Source organism: Monodelphis domestica, chromosome 1, assembly GCF_027887165.1.
Source record: "Monodelphis domestica isolate mMonDom1 chromosome 1, mMonDom1.pri, whole genome shotgun sequence".
NCBI classification, from domain to species: Eukaryota; Metazoa; Chordata; class Mammalia; order Didelphimorphia; family Didelphidae; genus Monodelphis; species Monodelphis domestica.
Window position 1 is genome coordinate 518,802,229 of NC_077227.1, and position 20,089 is coordinate 518,822,317.

Here is a 20,089-nt window from a genome sequence, read left to right on the forward strand (position 1 = left end):
GACTCTGGTCAGCTACACACAGAGGTGTGCTGGAGTTATCTTTAATAGCTTGAGAGAGCTAATTGTTATATTTTCATTATCTGCATTTGTACCTTAGAAATCTGGGAATGCTACAAATCAGGACTCATTATTTTGTTGGATGTCTAGACTTAAGAAAATGATGGAGAATTTGTCAATTATGTAGATTAAGCTTAAAGGTTTGTGGGGTATAGTTTGTTTTATTAATTTTTTTTCCTAGAGAGCCCAGGTTGTTAAATATTTACCAGCAAACCCCTGGCTACACCCCTGAAGAAAGATGGAAGAGTGAAAAAAAAAAGCCAAAAGAACCAGAGACGTTCTATCAGCTCAAAAGGAGCAGTACTTCCTTCAAGAGTCTATTTCCTAAGCTTGGGAGTCAACCAATTCTTCCTAGGGCTAGCCACTGACCCATAGTCCTGAATAGTCTTTTTTTTTTTCTAAACAAGATGCTAATGGGCATGTCCATGACTTATTGATAGTAGCAAAGACAAACCAAGCAAAGGCTCATTATTCTTCCACTCAAAAGGTCTTTAGGTAGATTAACAGAATTCCCCAATTTAGTCCTTTACATATTCATTAACTTTAAAAAGTAGTAAGAAAATCACCCAGTTGCTTTCCCTATCTGGAGAAGTGTTCCTTCCTCCCTCCGATATATCTTACACTGGTTTTCTTGCTATCTACCTTTTTTTAAACCTTTACTTTCTGTCTTAGTAACAACTCTTAAGACAGAAGGACAAGAGCTAGGCAAATGGGGCTAAGTAACTTGTCCAGGGTCATACAGCTAGGAAATGTCTGAGGTCAAATTTGAACCCAGGACCTCCTGACTCTAGGCCTGGTCCTCTATCCAATGTGCTATCTAGCTGCCTTTCTTGCTGTCATTGTTAACTTATCAGTCTGTGGCATATAGGTGTTCAGGGAAAACTAGCCCCTCTGGTGTGAGGGCTTACCAAGCACTCACTGTTCAGGGCTGCTGGTTCACCTTTGGGGTCTACTTGTCACCCAACTCTCACCGGTGGCTTCAAGAAGCTGTAGCATACATAGTGGCCACACCTCAGTAAAACCATCTCAGCAGATGGGCTAAACCAGGTTTACCATAACTGATATTGGGATATTTATCTCAAGTATGTACAGAATGGATGGATGAGAACAATTTGGTCCAGTGTCCATGAAAGCAGTTGAAGTGAATACTCTGCAGCCCTTAGAGCTTGGTCAGACGTTGAAGAGGCCACAGTCATCCACTGCATCCCAGGCCATTGCCAGTGCTCCTGACTTTTATCTTGCCACTGAACTTCAATGGCTCTGAGAGAATGAGGTTGACAATTTTGTACAACTTTGCCTTTCTTAAATCCAGCTACTCTAAAGTCAAGACTTCATTCATTGTGATATTGGCCCTCTTCAAAAACCAAAGATAAATAACAATTGATCAATCTATTAACATAGTTATAGATTGACTGATTATTCACTGTGTAAAATATAATTATAAATATTATTCAATATGTAAAGTCTTTTCTCAGTTACAGAAGCCTTCACTATAAATTTCACTATAATTTATATTCACTGTAATATCTTCATCTATAATAAATATAAAATAAAAATAAAATAGAAAGCCATTCTATTAGAACTCCCCTATATAAATATATCATTTATATAGCTAGTCCCCCCAGCCCCCATATAAATAATCAAGTTAAAAGTTACTTAAGTTAAGAAAAGTAAAGCCCAAAGGCTTTAAATGCCATACAGAGCACCATTGGTGTTTATAGTGATATGATGAGACCAGTGCTTTAGGACATTCACTTAGTTCCTTTAGAGCAGGGCCCAGTTTTTTTTTTAACCCCTTATTTTGTCTTCAAATCAATACTATATATTGGTTGTAAGGCAGAAGAGTAATATCAGGGAGGATGTAGGGGTTAAGTGACTTGTCCAGTCACACAGCTAGAAGTATCTGAGTTCAAATTTGAACCCAGGACATACTGTCTCTAGGCCTGGATCTCCACTGAGCCACTTGTCTGAATCCCCAGTTTGTTCTTTTTTACCTTTGGGTATCCAGCTCTCTTTTAGTCCTAACCAAAATTCCAGCTTCTATAGGAAGCCTTTCCTAAACCCTCTTAATTCCATTGTTTTTCCTCTTCCCAATTTATTCTCTTTATAGCTTACTTTATATATGTTTATAGGTTGTCTCTCCTATTATATTATAAGCTCCTTGAGGGCAGGGAGCCGCTGTCTTTTGACTCTTTTCATGTCCTTAGCCAGGTCAGGTGCTTTGCAGTGTCTGATTGTAGGCACTTAATAAATTGATAGTTGCCTGGCACAGGCCAGCTTCAGCAATACTTAAATTAATACATCCCCTTTCATTTTTAAGATAAGGAAAATGAGATTTAAGAGGGGGTAAGGGGCACATTCAGAGTCACACTGGGAATAAACTGTAGAATCAGGATCTATCCTTTTGTCATGGTGGTAGGGGATTTTCAGAGGATTACAGTTAAACTAACACTTGCCTTAACTCTGAGAAACCAGATGACAACGGTACATACACTAGGTTGTTGGTGGATGATTTATGTCTGAATTTTCCTGCATGGGACAATTCTTTTGGAAACCCCAATCTCCGTTTCCAGAAGCAGCCAAACTGTGGTTAGTGTTCCCGGCAAATTTAAATGCGATTGTTGCTTAGGAAACAAGGGATGGAGACCAAAACTGGAGAGCAAGGAGAATGGAGGGAAGAAACAGGCCAATGCATCTGCGTGACAGGGGACCTCTGGAGAGCGTGGGGGTAAGGTTTCCTTGCTTACGTGCATCTAGCTTAAGGGGACCTTTGGGCACTACGCTAAACGGCTGAGCCTATGGGACGCCTGCGACGTCGCTGGAAAGTCGGCGCGTTGGAGCGGGAAGAAGAACGAAACGTATCTGCACCAAAGAGATTTAGTGCGCTTGCGTGATGGAAGAGCGGCGGCCAGAGGGACAAGAATTGCGCCTGCGCAGGAGCGAGCTTGGCATTGGGGGTGGCAGGCCGCGGGGCCGGTGTTGCGGCTGCGGGTGGGGCCCGGAGTGGCGCTGCTGAGCTCTCTAGAGCTGGGCGGTGCCGACAAGGAGGAGCCTGGAGGCGGCGGCAGCGCTGGCGACTTCTCCCTGACGCAGCTGCGTTCGTGGGCGCTCCCCCTCCCCTCGGCTCCCCCCTATCGTTCCTGGTTCTTTTATTTAATTATTTATATTCTGTTCTTGCTGTGTGGGTCTGTGGGGGTTGAGCGTGTCCTGCTCCGAGGGGCGGGGGGGAGGGAAAGGGGTAGCCGGGGCCGAGCCCACAGGGGTGTGATTCGCCGGGGAGCGCGGGCCGCCTTAGCCGTCGTCACCGCCGCCGTCACCGTCACGACTGCCGAGAAGCCCTTGTTCCCGCGGCCGGGAAGGAGAGTCGAGCTCCGACAAGATGGCGGACGGGGAGCTGAACGTGGATAGTCTCATCACCCGGCTTCTGGAGGGTGAGTGCGGGCGGGACGGAAGCGGGCGCTGGGGGCGCCGCCGCCTCCTCCTCTTCAGTCTTTGGAGCCCCCGCAGGTGCGGGGCGGGGTGCTGAACTCGGACCTGGGGAGGTAGAGGAGACTTGAGCCGAACTCTGACCATGGCGTGATCCTCCCTGGGACGTGGCCTCCCTTGGGGCTGGGGAGACTCGGGTCTGAAGTCTTCTTACGGCGGGGAAGCCTTACGAATTGGCGGGGCCGCTGAGGGGGTTGGGGGTGATGGGGGAGGAAACGGCGCGGTCTGAGCGCGGGCCCCCTCCCTCTCGCCTCCCCGCCCCCCATCCGGGGGCGGGAGATGACTCGAGCTTGGGGGCTAGCTAAGAGACGCCCCCCACCGGGAATGGGGGCAACTGGAGCAGACCCCGCGCCCCAGTGTACGCTGTGGTATTGACCTTTGGTGGCTTCCCCTTTGTATATGGGGCTCAGTTGATCTTCCATTGAGGGTTTCAGTCTTTTATTTTGGAGCTGATGTTGAGGGTAAAACATTATTGATAGAGGGTGTAGAGGGTTGGAGAGAGTGGAGTAGCCCAGATTCTACCAAAATTTCTGATGTCTTTGGATTTTAGTGGGGTTGGATAGGGTGTTTTTTTTTGGGGGGGGGAGGGTGCTGTTTATTTTGGTTTATTGACAAACGCGAAAAGAAAAGATCAGCATTGAAAATCTTCTCAATGTATCCACAGTAGAAAACAACTGAAGGAATTGAGTTACTGATTCCAATGAATTAGTTATTTTTGTGCAGATCAATCAGTTTGGGGCAGAAATTGGAAAATGAACCCCCCTTGTTCTTAAGGAACTCGGTTTATAAATTTTATTTACTTCGTTGAAGTTCTGCGGAGCCATCGAAGTTTGTTTTGTTTTTCCTAAAGGGGTTAAGAAGAGTTTAAAATTGTTTCTTATTAAATGTGAAAAGTGAACTTAGGTTTCAACTTTATTACTGCTTGAGTCTTCCTAATATCTTTCCCCTCAACCCAAAGGAAAGCGCCCTGAAAGCTCCGAAACCAATTTCTTTGAGTATTATAGAAGAAAAGCAGTTTTATACTGCGAATCCTTGTTGAATAAAAATACCAGGTTGTATATTAAACTCATTTGCCCTAATTTGTTTGCTTCCTAAACTACACGATAATAGTTAACACTAAAGCGTGCTTTTGGAAAGTTCATTTTCCAACTTGTTTTCATCTAAAGAACTAATTACAATTAGTTCTGTATATTTTATATATCGTGTGAATAAATGCATTCATTTCAGATGTGAAAGTCCGAAACAGCTTATTGCTTAAATAGGAAAACAAAAGTTTTACCGTGAACTCTATGCCTTTTCCTCTACGCTGTCAGTTATCACTGGGAGGCCCCCTGGTGCCTATAGTTAGTGTTAACTTCTTAACGGACTTCTAACCCGCCTGAATATTTTTCTGAGATAGAAATCTTTGCATTATAGAGCCTCGGGAAGCAAAAAAAAAAAAAAATCCATGTTAAGTAAAATAGGCTAGAGTAGTCTGGAAATAAGATATTGGACTAAAAAAATACTATAAGCTTATGGCAAAGAGTTTAACTTACTCCTTGGAATTGTTTGGCATTAAATAAGTAAAAATCTCCAAATGCCCAAACTCTGTATATTGTAGTAAAAAGAATAAATGAGACCTCAGGAAACATGGTCTTGGGTTTTGGAGTTAAAATGAAATCTATTATTCCGAGGAGCCCAAGATTATATATAGCAGTCCCTAAAATGTCAGGAATACAATTTACTAGTTATGTGACACTGAACAAGTCACATCACCTCTGTGCCTCTGTTTTCTTATTTGAGAAATGAAAACTAATTCCTAAGTTGCCTACTTCATGCTGTTGGAAGGATCAAATAAAATAACATATAAAAATGATTTGGAAACTAACATACGCATGTCAAAATATTACTGTTTTATGGTTTTGAAAATTATATGTATAAATAATCCATTTAAAAAATAAAACATGGCCATACTTTTAATGAGTTGGGTAATTAGATTTATGTAATCAAATATTGCTTTTAAGGTAGATTTACTGACTTGTAAAAAAAAATTAGAATTTTGCACTCCTAGGGGGAGTTTAGTTCTTATTGAGGACCTATGATCTCATTGCTTAGACTTAAACCATTTAAAAAGTTTTCACTTTTTAATTTATATTAATATATTTTATTATAGTAGGGTACAATTATACAATTTTTAATAGGAACTTTGGAACATCTTTTTCAAATTCACTTGCCTTTTGTTATGATAGTATAGTTATAAAAGTTCATAATTCTTAGCTAAAAATAATATTGAGGCTACTTATATTTGCATGCACAAACATACTTCAAACACTTGTTTAAAATAAACATTTGAATCTTCCTTCTATTTACCATTAGAGTATGTCGTAATGGAGAGAGTGATAAGACTTGAAGCTAGAGAGACTTCAAATTCCACCTCTGGCACTTATAAGCTCATATGACCCTGTTCTGTTCACTCTCTCAGTCTCGATTTCCACATCTATAAAATGTGAGGGGGTTGGACTGAAGGGCCTCTAAGGTACCATCCAGTTCTAGGTATAGGATCCTAATTTGAAATAAGACTTCACGTTTTTAAGACGAAGAATTGGAATTTTCTTCTTTTTTTCCAAATCATACAATTTAAAAATTATCTTTCTCCTGAACTTCAGTTTTTAACATTGCTATATAGGATATGCCAGATTGATGATGGTGAAGAAAGATGGATAGATAGATGATAGATATGTGTGTGTGTGTGTATATATATATATATATATATATATATAGGTGACATGTGAGTGTGTGTATTTTTTAAACCCATACCTTCTTAGAATATAAGCCTAGGCAAGTGGGGTTAAGTGTTTTGCCCAGGGTCACACAGCAAGGAAGTGTCTGAGGCCAGATTTGAACCCTGGGAACCTCCTGTGTCCTGGCTTGGTTCTTCATTCACTGTGCCACCCAGCTGCCCCACCCCCCATATATAAAAGTTCTTGCAAACTCAGCATGTTTGTAAGTTGCTTTGCGGTTTAGCCATGATTGTTTGCCAACACAGAAATAGTAGGTCTTTAAATTTGCCAAATTGTAATTTGTCTTGGGTTTTTTTCCTTGTTTTTAGCCTGAATCACCTGTAGCACACTTGTAGATATTTATGACTCATTTTATGTGAATTTGTCTAGAGATTCTTGATATCCATCATTGGTGTAATATTTTTCAAAGGGCTTTTAGATCCTCTAGATGGAAGACATTTTTAGTATGTTATATCTAATACCTATTAATATCCTTTTGAGTTACTGGATAGTGTATGTCTTCCAGTACAAGTTATAAAAGACACTTTTTTTGGTTCAAGTCTAAAAACCAGTAGTTTTTACCACTTAATTCCCTGTATGATTCTACCATCATTATTACCATAAAGATTCTTCTTTACTTGTACCTGCTAGTTTTATGGATCTCTTGCATACATGTATCACAGAAGACATTAAGCCCCTTTAGAAGGAATGACTTGATCAGATGTCAGAGACTGTATTTGAACCTTGGTCTTTCCGGCCTGACCTGTCAGCAGATCCTTCTTACCTGCTGGTAGGTTTTGTGCGTATATTAGCAATTTAAGAATTTAAAATCTTATTTTTGCTGGTATCTTGTTTTTATATTACTTTTCATTTGCATTACTACATTCATACCCAGCCAACCATTTGTGTAACAAAAAATAAAAGTAAAAAAGATAAAGGGTATTTCAGCAAAACCAACCAATAGAATACTCAACTTCTAATGTTACTTTATTTTTTTAATATATATATATTCTCCCTCCCAATCTCTTGCTCCCCCAACCTGTGTAATGACAACAGGACTATTAGTATTTTCAGCTCTTCTTTGAATCTGATCTTGGTTATTGTGATTATATGCAGTTTAGTTTTGATATTTAGTTCTTTAATTTTGTATTATTATAATCATATTGTTCTCCTAGCTCCTCTTACTAAATTTCATTTCGTGTCTTTTTTTTCTTTCTTTAAAAACAAATAAATTCTTGCCTTCTGTTTTAGAATTGATACTAAGTATTGGTTCTGGTAGAGGCTAAGCAATTGGAGTTAAGTGATTTGCCCAGGTTCATACAGCTAGGAAATGTCTGAGATAAGATTTGAACCCAGTCCTCAGACTTGGCTTTCTATCAGAGCCACCTGTTGCCCCCTTCATGTGTTTTTCCATACTTCTCATAATCCTTTGTTCTTATCCTCTATATCTCAGTAATGTGATACCACAATTTGTTAATTTTTTGGAAATAGGAAAAGAGACCAGGTTTGTACTTTCATTGGTATAGAGAATGTCTATATGGGGAAATAACTTATTAATAATGCATATTAGCACCTTCTCTGCAACTCACCTTGAGATATTAGTGATTAACCTAGGATCACAGTGATCATGTGGCAGAAATAGAACTTGAACCCAAGTGTTTCTGGCTAAAAGGTTAGCTTAGCTCTCCAGCCACAAACATAGATTACCTCTTAATTTCTTATTATAAAGTAAGTGTTCTATTAATTCTATAGTCAATTAGTAAACATTTGTTGTCTACTGTTTGCCTGGTATTGTGCTAAGTGCTGGTGGCAATATAAAATAAGGGGAAAGACAGTCCCTGCCCTCAAGAAGCTTACAATCCAATGGCAGAGACAATTTGCAAACAAGTATATACAGTATAAATAAGAATTTTCCCATTCAACAGGCACTAGGCTTATTTCCAGGTCTTTTTCCACAACCAAGAATGTTGTTATACATATTTTGGCATTTATCAATCCCTTGTTTCTCCCTTTAACTTCCTTCGATGGTGTACATATACATTGTATAGAGATTTCTAGTACCTAGATAGGGCTCAAAAAGGGGAGGCTCCAGACTTGTCAAACTTAGTTGACTTTATAGTTTTGCTTAAAATTGGCCTTGTTTCTCTTCTACATGTAACTTTTATTGCTGACATAATTGTTTTTCTTCTCATCCTCTCCTTTAATTCAGGGAACTTTACTGTCAAGAGAATCCCAGTAACTCTAATCTGTCTTAAAGATGCAACACAGTCATATTTAGCCCACTGGTTCTATAATTCTCTGATAAGGCCTTCCCTTATCTTGGTATTTGGAAATAATTCTTTATTTGATCTTGACTGACATGTGTTTTTCTTCAGTTTTGATTTGTAATTAATTCTATAATATTCTCCCAATAGATTATAAACTCATGAGATTATTGATCACCATATCTTTTGTTATATTTAGCACAATGTATTGCCACATAATGGCTTAATAAAGATAAAGGGAGAAAAGAAGGTTGCTTTAGTGTTCTAGTTTTGCTGTATTTAATTTAGTACCTTTGAATCCTCATTGTGGGAATTCTCTACACTAAAACAGATGGCAACAGTGATCAACAGTATATCAAGAAATGAGGATTTGTCAATATGAAAATTCTAACAGAGATTGAACTCCACCTATAATTTAATAATCTTAGGGTGTTGGGAATTTCAGAGTTTGTAATTTTCCAAGAGTCAGACAACTGGGATCAAAAGTGACATTTGAACTCAGGTCTTCCTAACTTAGTCACTTTATCTACTCTGCCATGCTTAATAACTCTGTTTACCTTGTTTAGTTTGCTATCTTCCAGTTCTTACTAGTCTTTTATTCTGTAAAATTTTTTATCTTATTTTGAAAAATTGAGTTGAAAATTCCTGGTTATAATCTAAATCTTGGGTTTTTAAGACTTCATACCCCCTAGAGCATCACAACTTCCTTAGTGGCATTACCAAAGAACAGAGAAGAAATAACCAACCCTTGAATGCTGAAATTTGCCAGCCTTTAAAAATGACTAATTAGGGGGCAGCTGAGTGGCTCAGTGGATAGAGAACCAGGCCTAGAGATGGGAGGCCCTAGGTTCAAATCTGATCTCAGACACTTCCTAGTTGTGTGACCCTGGGCAAGTTACTTGACCCTCATTGCCTATCCCTTATCACTCTTCTGCCAGAAGGTAAGGGTTTAAAAAAAAAATGACTGGTTATATGAAAATGATATAAAGTGATAGTTCCTGTAAAAAATTATTTTAAATGGACATGACATATTTATTATGGGATGTTAATTTAAAATAACAACATGAAATAATCTGAATATTTATGTGTGATCAAGTTTTATATTTAGCTATGAGATTCTGCACAAATAAAGGAATGTTTAAATGATTAGAGAAAGATTCACTCTTCATGCTTGGCCCAAGCCAATGTAATAAAAATGACAAAAGCCTAAACTTATTTACAGATTTAATGTGCTGTCAAATTACCAAAGAACAATTTTGTAGAAATTAATTAATTTAGAGGAACAAAAGGCATAGAATCTAGAGAGAAATATGGGATAAAGTAAAAATAAAGGGGTGATCTTGAAAACTACTTGGTACCAGTTAAAAGTAACAATTTATTGTTTTGTTTTTAAGGGAAAATAATATAGATAAAACTTATGTGAATAAGTAGATTGTATAAAATCTTATTTATATTTATATGTATTTTAAATGAAAAACAATAGGCCCTTTGGGCTAGTCAATCTTTTGCTGTGCTTTTGGTGAATATATTGGTTCCTTTGCTTATGGCATCAGGTGAAGAAGATTGGAGCCTCTGATTTTGGGCTACAAAAGGTCAATTGAGTACATCACAGAGTATGGGTTCCACAACCAATGCAACATTTGCTCCCTTGAGGAGCAAAGAGTGACCTTTGAGACCCCCCAGCCCAATGATAGCCCAGTGAGACAAGGGCTCATCCAGTAGCAGTGCTTCCTTTGGATGTGAACTTTTTTGGATCTGTGCTTTGTAGGAATTGAATTAAATTGCTCTTCTCTCTCCCCTACCAAGCTGGTATAGGGAATGTATTACCCACTAGCATTGGGGAAAACTTTGAACATTGTTGTTGCTGTATCTTCTAAGTAGATATTCTTTTTCTAAAATTCTAAAAAGAATTTAATTGATTTTGTTTGTGCAGAGATTTTTTTTATATGTAATCAGAATTGTCCATTTTGTCTTTTTTGTTCTCTATCCCTTGCTTGTTTTTAACTTCATAGATCTGTAGAGTGATTCTTCCTCATTTGCTTGGTTTGTTTTTGTCTGAGTAATGTGTTAACTTGGATTTTATCCTAATGTGTATGTGATCTGAGATATGAATTTGTCTAGTTTCGGCTAGATTGCTTTCTGATTTTCTTAGCAGTTTTTATTACATGCTGAGTTTCTTATTCCACTGAAGTTGTTTTTAGTTTCTTAAATCCCTTCTTATTATGTCCAACATTTCATTGGTTATTTTAGTCACATTGGACTGATAGCTCTAAATCTCTTTTCCTGAATAACTGGTATTCATGTTGAAATGATCATCATAATGAACTGAAAGTCAATTCAATTTTAACAAATATTTATTAAGTGACTGTGCAAGGGAGAGGCAACATGTCATAATAGACAGTATAAGTCCTAATTAGGAAGGCCTGTGCTCAAGTTCTATCTCTAATGTGTTCTGACTGTGTGGTCCTGGGCAAGTCACAACCTCTTCATTCCCTAACAAATACTTTTAAAATTACAAATTACAGAATAGGTGTGTTGTAATGGGAGTTCCCTCACAGGGAAAAGTTTTCCCACATTAATGAAAATACAGGTGTTTTAGGAATGATTCTTTCATGTCAAATGAACCTATTTCCCTTTAAGAAAGTGAAAAGGACATTCTTGGATCATCATTAGTATGGGACTACATCTGCCCTATGGGAAGTTGGTATTTGAGGTTTTCGGTATGCCTTTCTGATCTTGTTTGGCCAATTGCTGTGTTGAGTTAAGAGGAGAGGGAAGTGGCCATTTTATCTGAATTGATATCCTTTTAAAACTTTAGAAATGGTATCAATTTTGTACTTATTCTGAAATTTTACATTATATACTCAAAGGTAATAAAAGATGGGGGGGGGATCAATGTTGGAGAGACTAGAGGAAGGCATGCACACTGATACGCTTTTAGTGGAGTTATGAATTGGTCCAGTCTTTTCCTGAAAACTATTTGAAATCATAGGGGAAAATTTGCTGAATTGCTGACATTCTTTGATCCAGGGATTCACTGTTTATTTGTTCTTAGTAAGATCAAAGAAAGGTCTTAATATGTTACCAAAATTATCTTAACACTTTGTGATAGCACAAAATGGATGTCTATAAACAAGTAAATGGTTGAACAAATTGTATTTGAATATAATGGATTACTGTTAAACTCTTAAGAAAACTAATTGGGAGCAGCTGGGTAGCTCAGTGGATTGAGAGCCAGACCTATAGACAGGGGTCCTAGGTTCAAATTTGACCTCAGACATTTCTCAGCTGTGTGACCCTGGGCAAGTCACTTAACCCCCATTGCCTAACCCTTACCACACTCTTCTGCCTTGGAACCAATACATAGTATTGATTCCAAGACAGAAGGCAAGAGTTTAAAAAAAAAAAAGGAAAATTAATTGGCATCTAGAGAAACAAAGGAAGACTTATTTAAACAGTTGTAAAATAAGCAGAACTAGTAGAATAATATGCTAACTACAATAACAGAAAAATATAGTAAGCAAACATCTTAAAATTCACCTGGTCCAAAACTACTCATTCTTTCCTTCCAAATCCTCCCCTCCTCTTTACTTTTACACTGACAAGTGTTTGACATCAGTCTGTTCACCCAATTCCTAACTCTTACATCCTCCATATCTTCATTCACTTGCCATGGTCTATTGATTCTACATTCATAATTTTTCTTGTATACATCCCCTTCTCTGACCTGACACTGCCACTACCCTAGTGCAGGTCCTCATCAATTCACATCTGGCCTATTGCTTTAATCTTCTGGTTGGTCTCCTATCTTGTATATGCTCATTTTACTACATCTTCCATTCAACTATCAAATAATTTCTGAGCCCAAATCTGGCCATGACGTGCCAACATTTCAGTAAACTCCAGTAGTCTTCCTTCCTCTGACTCCAAAATCAAATATAAAATCCTCTGGCATTCAAAACACTTCATAACTTTGGCCCCTTCTACCTTTCCAGGCTTCTTAAATCTCATTCCCCTTTATCTGCTCTATCATCTAGTGATACTGGCCTTTGCTGTTTCTCAGCATCTTTCTGCATTTTCAGTACATTTTCATTCTCTCCTCCTTCATTTATTTCCTGTCTTTTTGCCTCCCTTACACTGTGAGTTCTTTGAGAACATGGATTGTTTTTGCCTTTCATAGCACACAGTGCTTGGCACATAATAAGTTCAAGATAAATGCTTTTTGACAATATAAGCTGAGATGTATTCCCCCTTTTTAGTTCTTCAAGGCCTAAATTCATTCCAGTTAATATATAAAGATTCTTTTTTAGTTGAACTAAATAGAATAACTTTATGACCTTGAGACAAAGAATTCTGACAATTGTATTTTTCCATATTTTTTGGACTAGCCCTTTTAAATTATGGAGGAGAGAGATCAAATTGCTGTTAGTCATTTGAATAGGAGAATATGGAGAAATGTGATTATCTTTGTCATTACAGATAGTTTTTATAAGTAATTACAACAACAAAAAATAGCCTTAAGTTTTTCATAGGAAAGAAGAGACTTCAAAGGCTACTCTGAAAGGAATTTTTGAAAACTATTTTTGGAGCAAATCTGATTGGGAATATTCCCCCCATCTCCTTTAAAATAAAGGAGTTGTATATTTTTAATGCAGGGTTAGTAGATGAGTTAAATTTTTTCTCAGACTTTAATAGCATTTCAGATTATTTTATTGTCCCCTCTTTCCCTTTCTCTTCCTCACCATTTTTCCTTTTTCTGGGTAAAATGTAGAACTGAAAGTTTGGCAGTAAAATAGAAAGGATACAGAATTTCATGTAAAAGGACCTAGGTTTGAATCTTGAGTCTGCCACGTAATATCTCTGTGACTTTGGGCAAGGAACTATACTTCTCTGGCTTAAGTTTCATCATCTATAAAATTAGGAATTTAGGTTTAAATAAACTGTTACACGTTCCTACCTACTCTAGTATTTATTGAATAGACTTTTCTGTTTCCATTTTCAAAATTTTTGGCAAGGGGAGGTATATATTCAGCTAAGTGTGTTATGTCCTTTGTGTCTAGTAAATTTCTACTTTTTTTTCCTTGTCCATTATTGTCTTTTTTCTTTGTAACAAATGGTTATTTTTGAAAACTAGAATGTAGCACTTTTCAAATGATCATCAAATGACACTTGAAAAACCCTCTTGCGGTTTAAAATGATGCCTTGGAGTTTAGCCTTGCCAGATTTGATCTCATTCTAAAAGTGAATTTTATTTCATTTTTAAGTGAATACCATGGTGATTTTTATTCAGTTTAGCACTTGCCGAACTCCTGCATTGAGCCCAACATATAATTCCAAAATTACTGCTATTAGGTATTCCATAATTGTTTGTTCTTTAACTGGCTTGTTCCCATTCTTGCCTTGTTGGTAAGAACTTGGTGATCTTTTAAGGATTAAACCATAAAGCAGACATTTGTTTAAAAATGTGAATGTTGACCATATTTTACTTAGCAATTAAAGGACTTTTCCATTTAGCTAATCCAATATTTCATTCTTCCAAGTCTCTATCTTAGCCTTTGTCTTTTTCTTATCTTTTTCTTTGCTACATATTTACCTACCAACTATTTTGTCTTCCTTATTTTCTGTGCCTGTCTCCATTCCTGCTCCTTTTCATTCATTTGCTAATTTGTTTAATAAACTTAATAGATATCACCAAAAATTTCAATCTGCAAAGATGACATATGAAGTTGATCTGATACATACCTCTTTTTGAAAATGTTTGTTAAATTTAACACAAGCTTAACAAACTCTCCTGATTATTTCTGTTTTCCTTCAGAATCTCCTAATTTTTTCTGTGCTTCTATTCGGAGCTCTTTCCTGAGGACATATAACCATCCCACTTAAAAGTCCTGGATGAGTGTGTGTATGGCAACTTTTTATGCCTCCCTAATTGATTCAGTATTCTCACCACAGTAACTATTTCAAACTGTATCAACTCTTAAGCATCCCACCATAATCCATTACTCCTCTCAGCTAAGGAACTTATTTATTAAATACTTCATGCAAAATAAAAATGAGGCCACTCACTGAGAAATCCTCTACTCTTCATCACACATCATATCATTCAAGCATTGTCCACTAATGTGTCTTCCTTCATAGCTGTTTTCTGATGAAGAGGTGGTTTTCTACTTGCTAAGTCTTAACCCCACTATATGCATCCTTGATCCCATCTTTTCCAGTAGACACCCCCCCCCATCATTCCATTCTTTCTCTTTTCTTCAGTCTCCTTATCTACCAGTTCCTTCCCTGATGAATCTTTTATCCTTGATCATCTATTCTAGATATCATCCTCTTCTAGGCTAAACTCCTTGAGAAAGCCATCTATGTACTTGGTGCCTATACTTTTTCTTTCTCTCACTCTCCTCCAAGTTGTCTGAACTCTGGTTTCTGGTGTCATTTAGCTTAAACTATTCTCTCTAAAGTTCTTAGTGTTCTCTAAATTGCCAGGTATAACTACCTTTTTCAGTCAATACACATTCTTGACCTCTAGCAACAGACATAGTCAATCACTACCACCTCGTGGATACTCTCTCATCTCTGAATTTATATGACACTTGTCTCTTCATGTTATTATTTTTTTATCTTTCCTGTATTTTAATTTAAAATCCAAGATTTTTGATTTTTTGTTTGAGATTGGATTTCAATAAAAATCCAAGATTTTGATTTTGTTCAAGAAAAAATCTTCAAGGAAAGAAGTTTGCTAACTCCTAAATCCAGAGAATGAACTGTTGCAAAAAGATGTCAGAAAATCCACACTACATCAAGAAGATCAAGAATGAACTTTGGGTGTGGTTGATTGAAGTGAAGTTTGATTGAAAATTTATTGTAAATGTACACATTTATGCCAAAAGGGATTGCCCCTAATTTGGCTTTCTGTCAATGCACCTAGCAAAAACATTGTTTTCTTTCTTTTCTATTCCTCCCTCACTACTGTAATTTCCTCTTAGAAAATTGAATATTGTATATATCTATAGTTAGAAGTACGTTTAGGACTACAAGAGGATTATGTTAAATGATCAGTGGGGAGACTAGTCTCCCAATTATCATCAGGGGGGGATTGTGAATCTTAAAAATTCTCAGACTCTACATCAGAAGATTTGATTAATAAGCTAAACCCATTTTAAACAATGAAGGTACTTGATCAGGAATGTGGGGACTTCTAACATTACTCCACCCGTACTTAGGCATACTTTAGGGGAAGATAAAGTTTTAACTCCTTACTGAACAATGAAAAGTACTTAACCCATACTTAAAGTAAAGCTAAAACCCTTAAGCTGGGTCTATTTTTAGATCTAATACAATAAGGTGCTAAGTACCTATGAAGGTCAAATTAATCACTAAAAGTTCAAGAAAGCTTAGCAAGAGGTGTGAGGTTTTAGTCTACCCAGAGAAGGTGAGATAGCAAGGTGTAAATTAAGAATGGCCAGTCCTGTGAAAACATCTACTGTGATTGGTAGATGTGAAAACTTAGGGGAAGTGACATAGGAGAAAATTCTCTTTAAAAGGAGGCCAGAAGGCCTCTGAATGGGAATTCAGCTTTGGAGCTGAATTGGAGGATGGTCTCTCTCTCGGTGGCTGAACTTAGTTCAGCTTCCTGAGCTGAACTAGAGGGTCTCTCTGAACACTAGAGTTTTGCTTGGGACAATCTTGTGGTGAGTGATTAAAGACTGACTTAATTTTCTCTCTTAAAAGAAAGGCCTAGGCCAATGGCCTAGGCCCTAGCCTTCCTATTATTTCCTCTAACTTTGTCTCTCTCTCTTTCCTTAATTCCTTAATTTGTATGAATTAAAATCTCCATAAAACCCAGCTGACTTGGGTATTTCATATTTGGGAATTTTTCCCATGGCGACCACTTTATTTTTAATATAAAATCACGACACTAAGAAATTATCTTACAGTTTTGGCAATTCAAAGTCTTAAACCCATATTTTTCGTGGTCACAGTTTATGGCAACCACTCTTTTGTCTGTAACATTCCTCAGTTTCCTTTGGTAGATCTCCCACCTCCCCCATCATATCTACCAACTGTAGATGTCCCCCAAGACTCTGTCATGGTCTCTTTTTATTTATCCCTCTATATACCTCACTTGGGGAATCTCATAAGCACTCATGCTTTCTATTATCATCTTTATGTAGATAATTCCCAGTTTATATATCCTACCTTAGTCTCTCTTCTGAGCTATAGTCTCGCCTCACCATTTACCTGTAGGATGTCTCAAATTGCAGGTCCCTGTGATAGCTCAAACTTATATTGTCCAAAATAAAACTCATTATTTTTTTTCCCTTGGAGCCTCCCCTTTTCTTGACTTCTACTTCATTGTCAAGGACAATAACATTCTCCTACTTTCCCAGACCTACAGCTGTGTTATCATCTTCAATTTACTCCTCACATCCAATTGTTGTCAAATCTTGTTATTTTTACACATCACAATGTCCATTTTAATATATATCCCTTTTTCTCCACCTATATGGCTACTATCTACATGCTCTCATCACCTTTTACTTGGATTATTGCAGTAGCCTTCTTACTGGTCTCCCTGCCCTCAAGTCTCTTCCCATCCTGTTTTCCATTCAGCTGCCAAAATGATTTTCACAAAGTGCATATGTGACCATGTCTGTCCCATAGTTAGTCAACTCCAGTACCTCTGTTAAAAATTTCATGATCAAATGTAAAACCTTTAGTCTGGCACTTAAAGCCTTTCCCAACTTGTTTTTTCCTTTTTTTCTTTGTATCCTCTATGCTTATTAGGACATAGAAAATGCTTAATAATTATTTGTTAATTGACAGATGGGAAAGCTTTTCTAGAATTTGAATGTGGATAGTGTTCTTTCTCATAGATCCCTTTGGGTTGTCCATGATCACTGCATTGCCACTAGTGGAGAAGTCCATTACATTCAATTGTACCACAGTGTATCAGTCTCTGTGTACAATGTTCTCCTGGTTCTGCTTCTTTTGCTCTGCATCACTTCCTGGAGGTTGTTCCAGTTCCCATGGAATTCCTCCACTTTATTATTCCTTTGAGCACAATAGTATTCCATCACTAGCATATACCACAATTTGTTCAACCATTCCCCAAATTAAGGGCATCCCCTCATTTTTCAATTTTTTGCCACCACAAAGAGCACAGCTATGAATATTCATGTACATGTATTTTTCCTTATCTCTTTGGGGTACAAATCCAGCAGTGCTATGGCTGGATCAAAGGGCAAACAGTCTTTTAGTGTCCTTTGGGCATAGTTCTAAATTGCCCTCCAGAATGGTTGGATCAATTCACAACTCCACCAGCAATGAATTAATGTCCTGATTTGCCACATCCCTTTCAGCATTCATTACTTTTCATTGCTGTCATGTTAGCCAATCTGCTAGGTGTGAGGTGGTACCTCAGAGTTGTTTTGATTTGCATCTCTCTGATTATAAGAGATTTAGAACACTTTTTCATGTGCTTATTAATAATAATTTTGATTTCTTTGACTGAAAATTGCCTATTCATGTCCCTTGCCCATTTATCAATTGGAGAATGGCTTGATTTTTTTTGTACAATTGATTTAACTCTTTGTAAATTTGAGTAATTAGACCTTTGTCAGAGGTTTTTGTTATGAAGATTGTTTCCCAATTTGTTTCTTCCCATCTAATTTTGGTTGCATTGGTTTTGTTTGTACAAAACCTTTTTAATTTGATGTAATCAAAATTATTTATTTTATATTTTGTGGCTTTTGCTAAGTCTTGCTTGGTTTTAAAATCTTAACTTTCCCAAAGGTCTGACATGTATACTATTCTGTGTTTACCTAATTTACTTATAGTTTCCTTCTTTATATTCAGGTCATTCACCCATTCTGAGTTTATCTTGGTGTAGGCTGTGAGGTGTTGATCCAAACCTAATCTCTCCCATACTGTCTTCCAATTTTCCCAGCAGTTTTTTTCAAATAGTGGATTTTTGTCCCAAAAGCTGGGATCTTTGGGTTTGTCATAGAACAAATTTTGTTTTTAAAAGAGGGGGGAAAGCAGCACAACTGATAAGTATATTGGGAAAAGTTTGCATATATATAACTCATGAACTCCTACCTCTGCAGAGGGGTGAGGTGGAAAAATATCTTTTCATATCTCTTCTTTTAGACCATGCTTTTTCTTTATAATTTTGCAACATGTATTTCTGATTTTTTGTGTGTTTGTTTCTTCTCATTTATATCCTTGTAGTTACTGTGTATTCTTCACTGTACATCAATTTATATAAACCTTTTCATGCTTCTCTTTGTTCACTACATTCATTTTTTACACTATGCAAGTGTTCTCTTCACATTCTTGTACCACTGTTTGTTTAGCCATTCCCCAATTGTTTTTCTCTTTGCTGTCACAATGTATGCTGCCGTGACCATTTTTATGTGTTTGGAGACTTCTTATCATTGGCCTCCCAAGTATATTAGCCATTTAGTAGTAGAATCTTGGGTTAACAGGTATGGACGCTTTAGTCACTTTACTTACATAATTCTAAAATGCTTACCTAAATGAATTCCCAGTTCTACCAATCATGTACTAATGTGCCTATCTTCCTACAATCCCTCCAACATAAACTTTTCCCATCTTTACCTATTTGCAGGCTGTGTGGTAATTTACTCGGAGCTTTTTTGATCTGTGTTCATCTTGTTAGTGATTTAGATCGTTCTTTTTCATGTGGCTTTTTGGTTTATAATTTGCAGTTCTTTTAACAACTACTCTTGGACTACTTATCTATTGGAAATGGCTTTTGGTCACATATGTATGTATGTATGTATGTATGTATGTATGTATGTATGTATGTATGTATGTATATTTGTTAATTATTTATAATAGCTCTTGGGTACAAAACCCATATCAGCTTTAGTATTAAGGTGGTTTATACCCATTTAGAATGAATAGTGAAATATTGTTTTGACCTAAGCTTAATTGCTCCCAAACCGCTTTCCAGTTTTCTCAGGATCCGTTCCCTTCTTTTCCCCTTTTCTTTTTTCTTTCCCTTACTTTCTGCTTTGGAATACTACTGTGTGATTCCAAGGCAGAAGAGCTGTAAGGGCTGGGCAGTGGGGATTAAGTAGCTTGCTTGAGGCCCCACAGCTAGGAAGTGTCTGAGCCCAAATTTGAACCTAGAACTTCCCATTTCTAGGTCTTACACTCAATCCACTGAGCCACTCAGCTGCCCTCCTCTTTTCTTCTTTTAAATCATAGTTTTTTCCTAAGTAATTTGTGTTAGGCCAGTCAGGGACTCGGGCGGCTGCGCTCCAAAGTCCTCCAACACAGCAGTGTAAGTCCTGCGACGAAGCTCAAAGTATATAACGCAGTGGTCCTCAGCTTGCTCCTGTATGGTTGTGAGACATGGACACTGTACCGGAAGCACAAGAAACAGTTGAAGCAATTCCACCAACGTTCTCTCTGATCAGTCATGAGGATCCGATGGCAGAACCGAATCACCAACCAGGAAGTCATCGACAGAGCCAACTCTACCAGCATCGA

General features: G+C 37.4%; 1 protein-coding gene across 1 annotated transcript in view; it reads left to right on the plus strand.

The window, feature by feature from the left end:
• The first annotated feature begins 2,846 nt into the window (after positions 1-2,846).
• The window catches only part of PPP1CB (protein phosphatase 1 catalytic subunit beta), a 73,842-nt gene continuing 56,599 nt past the window's right edge, over positions 2,847-20,089 (plus strand). Inside the window, exon 1 of the mRNA XM_007476026.3 lies at positions 2,847-3,488. Coding sequence (XP_007476088.1) covers positions 3,437-3,488 — 52 coding nt within the window. The 5' untranslated portion in view covers positions 2,847-3,436. The remainder of the gene's footprint in view (positions 3,489-20,089) is intronic.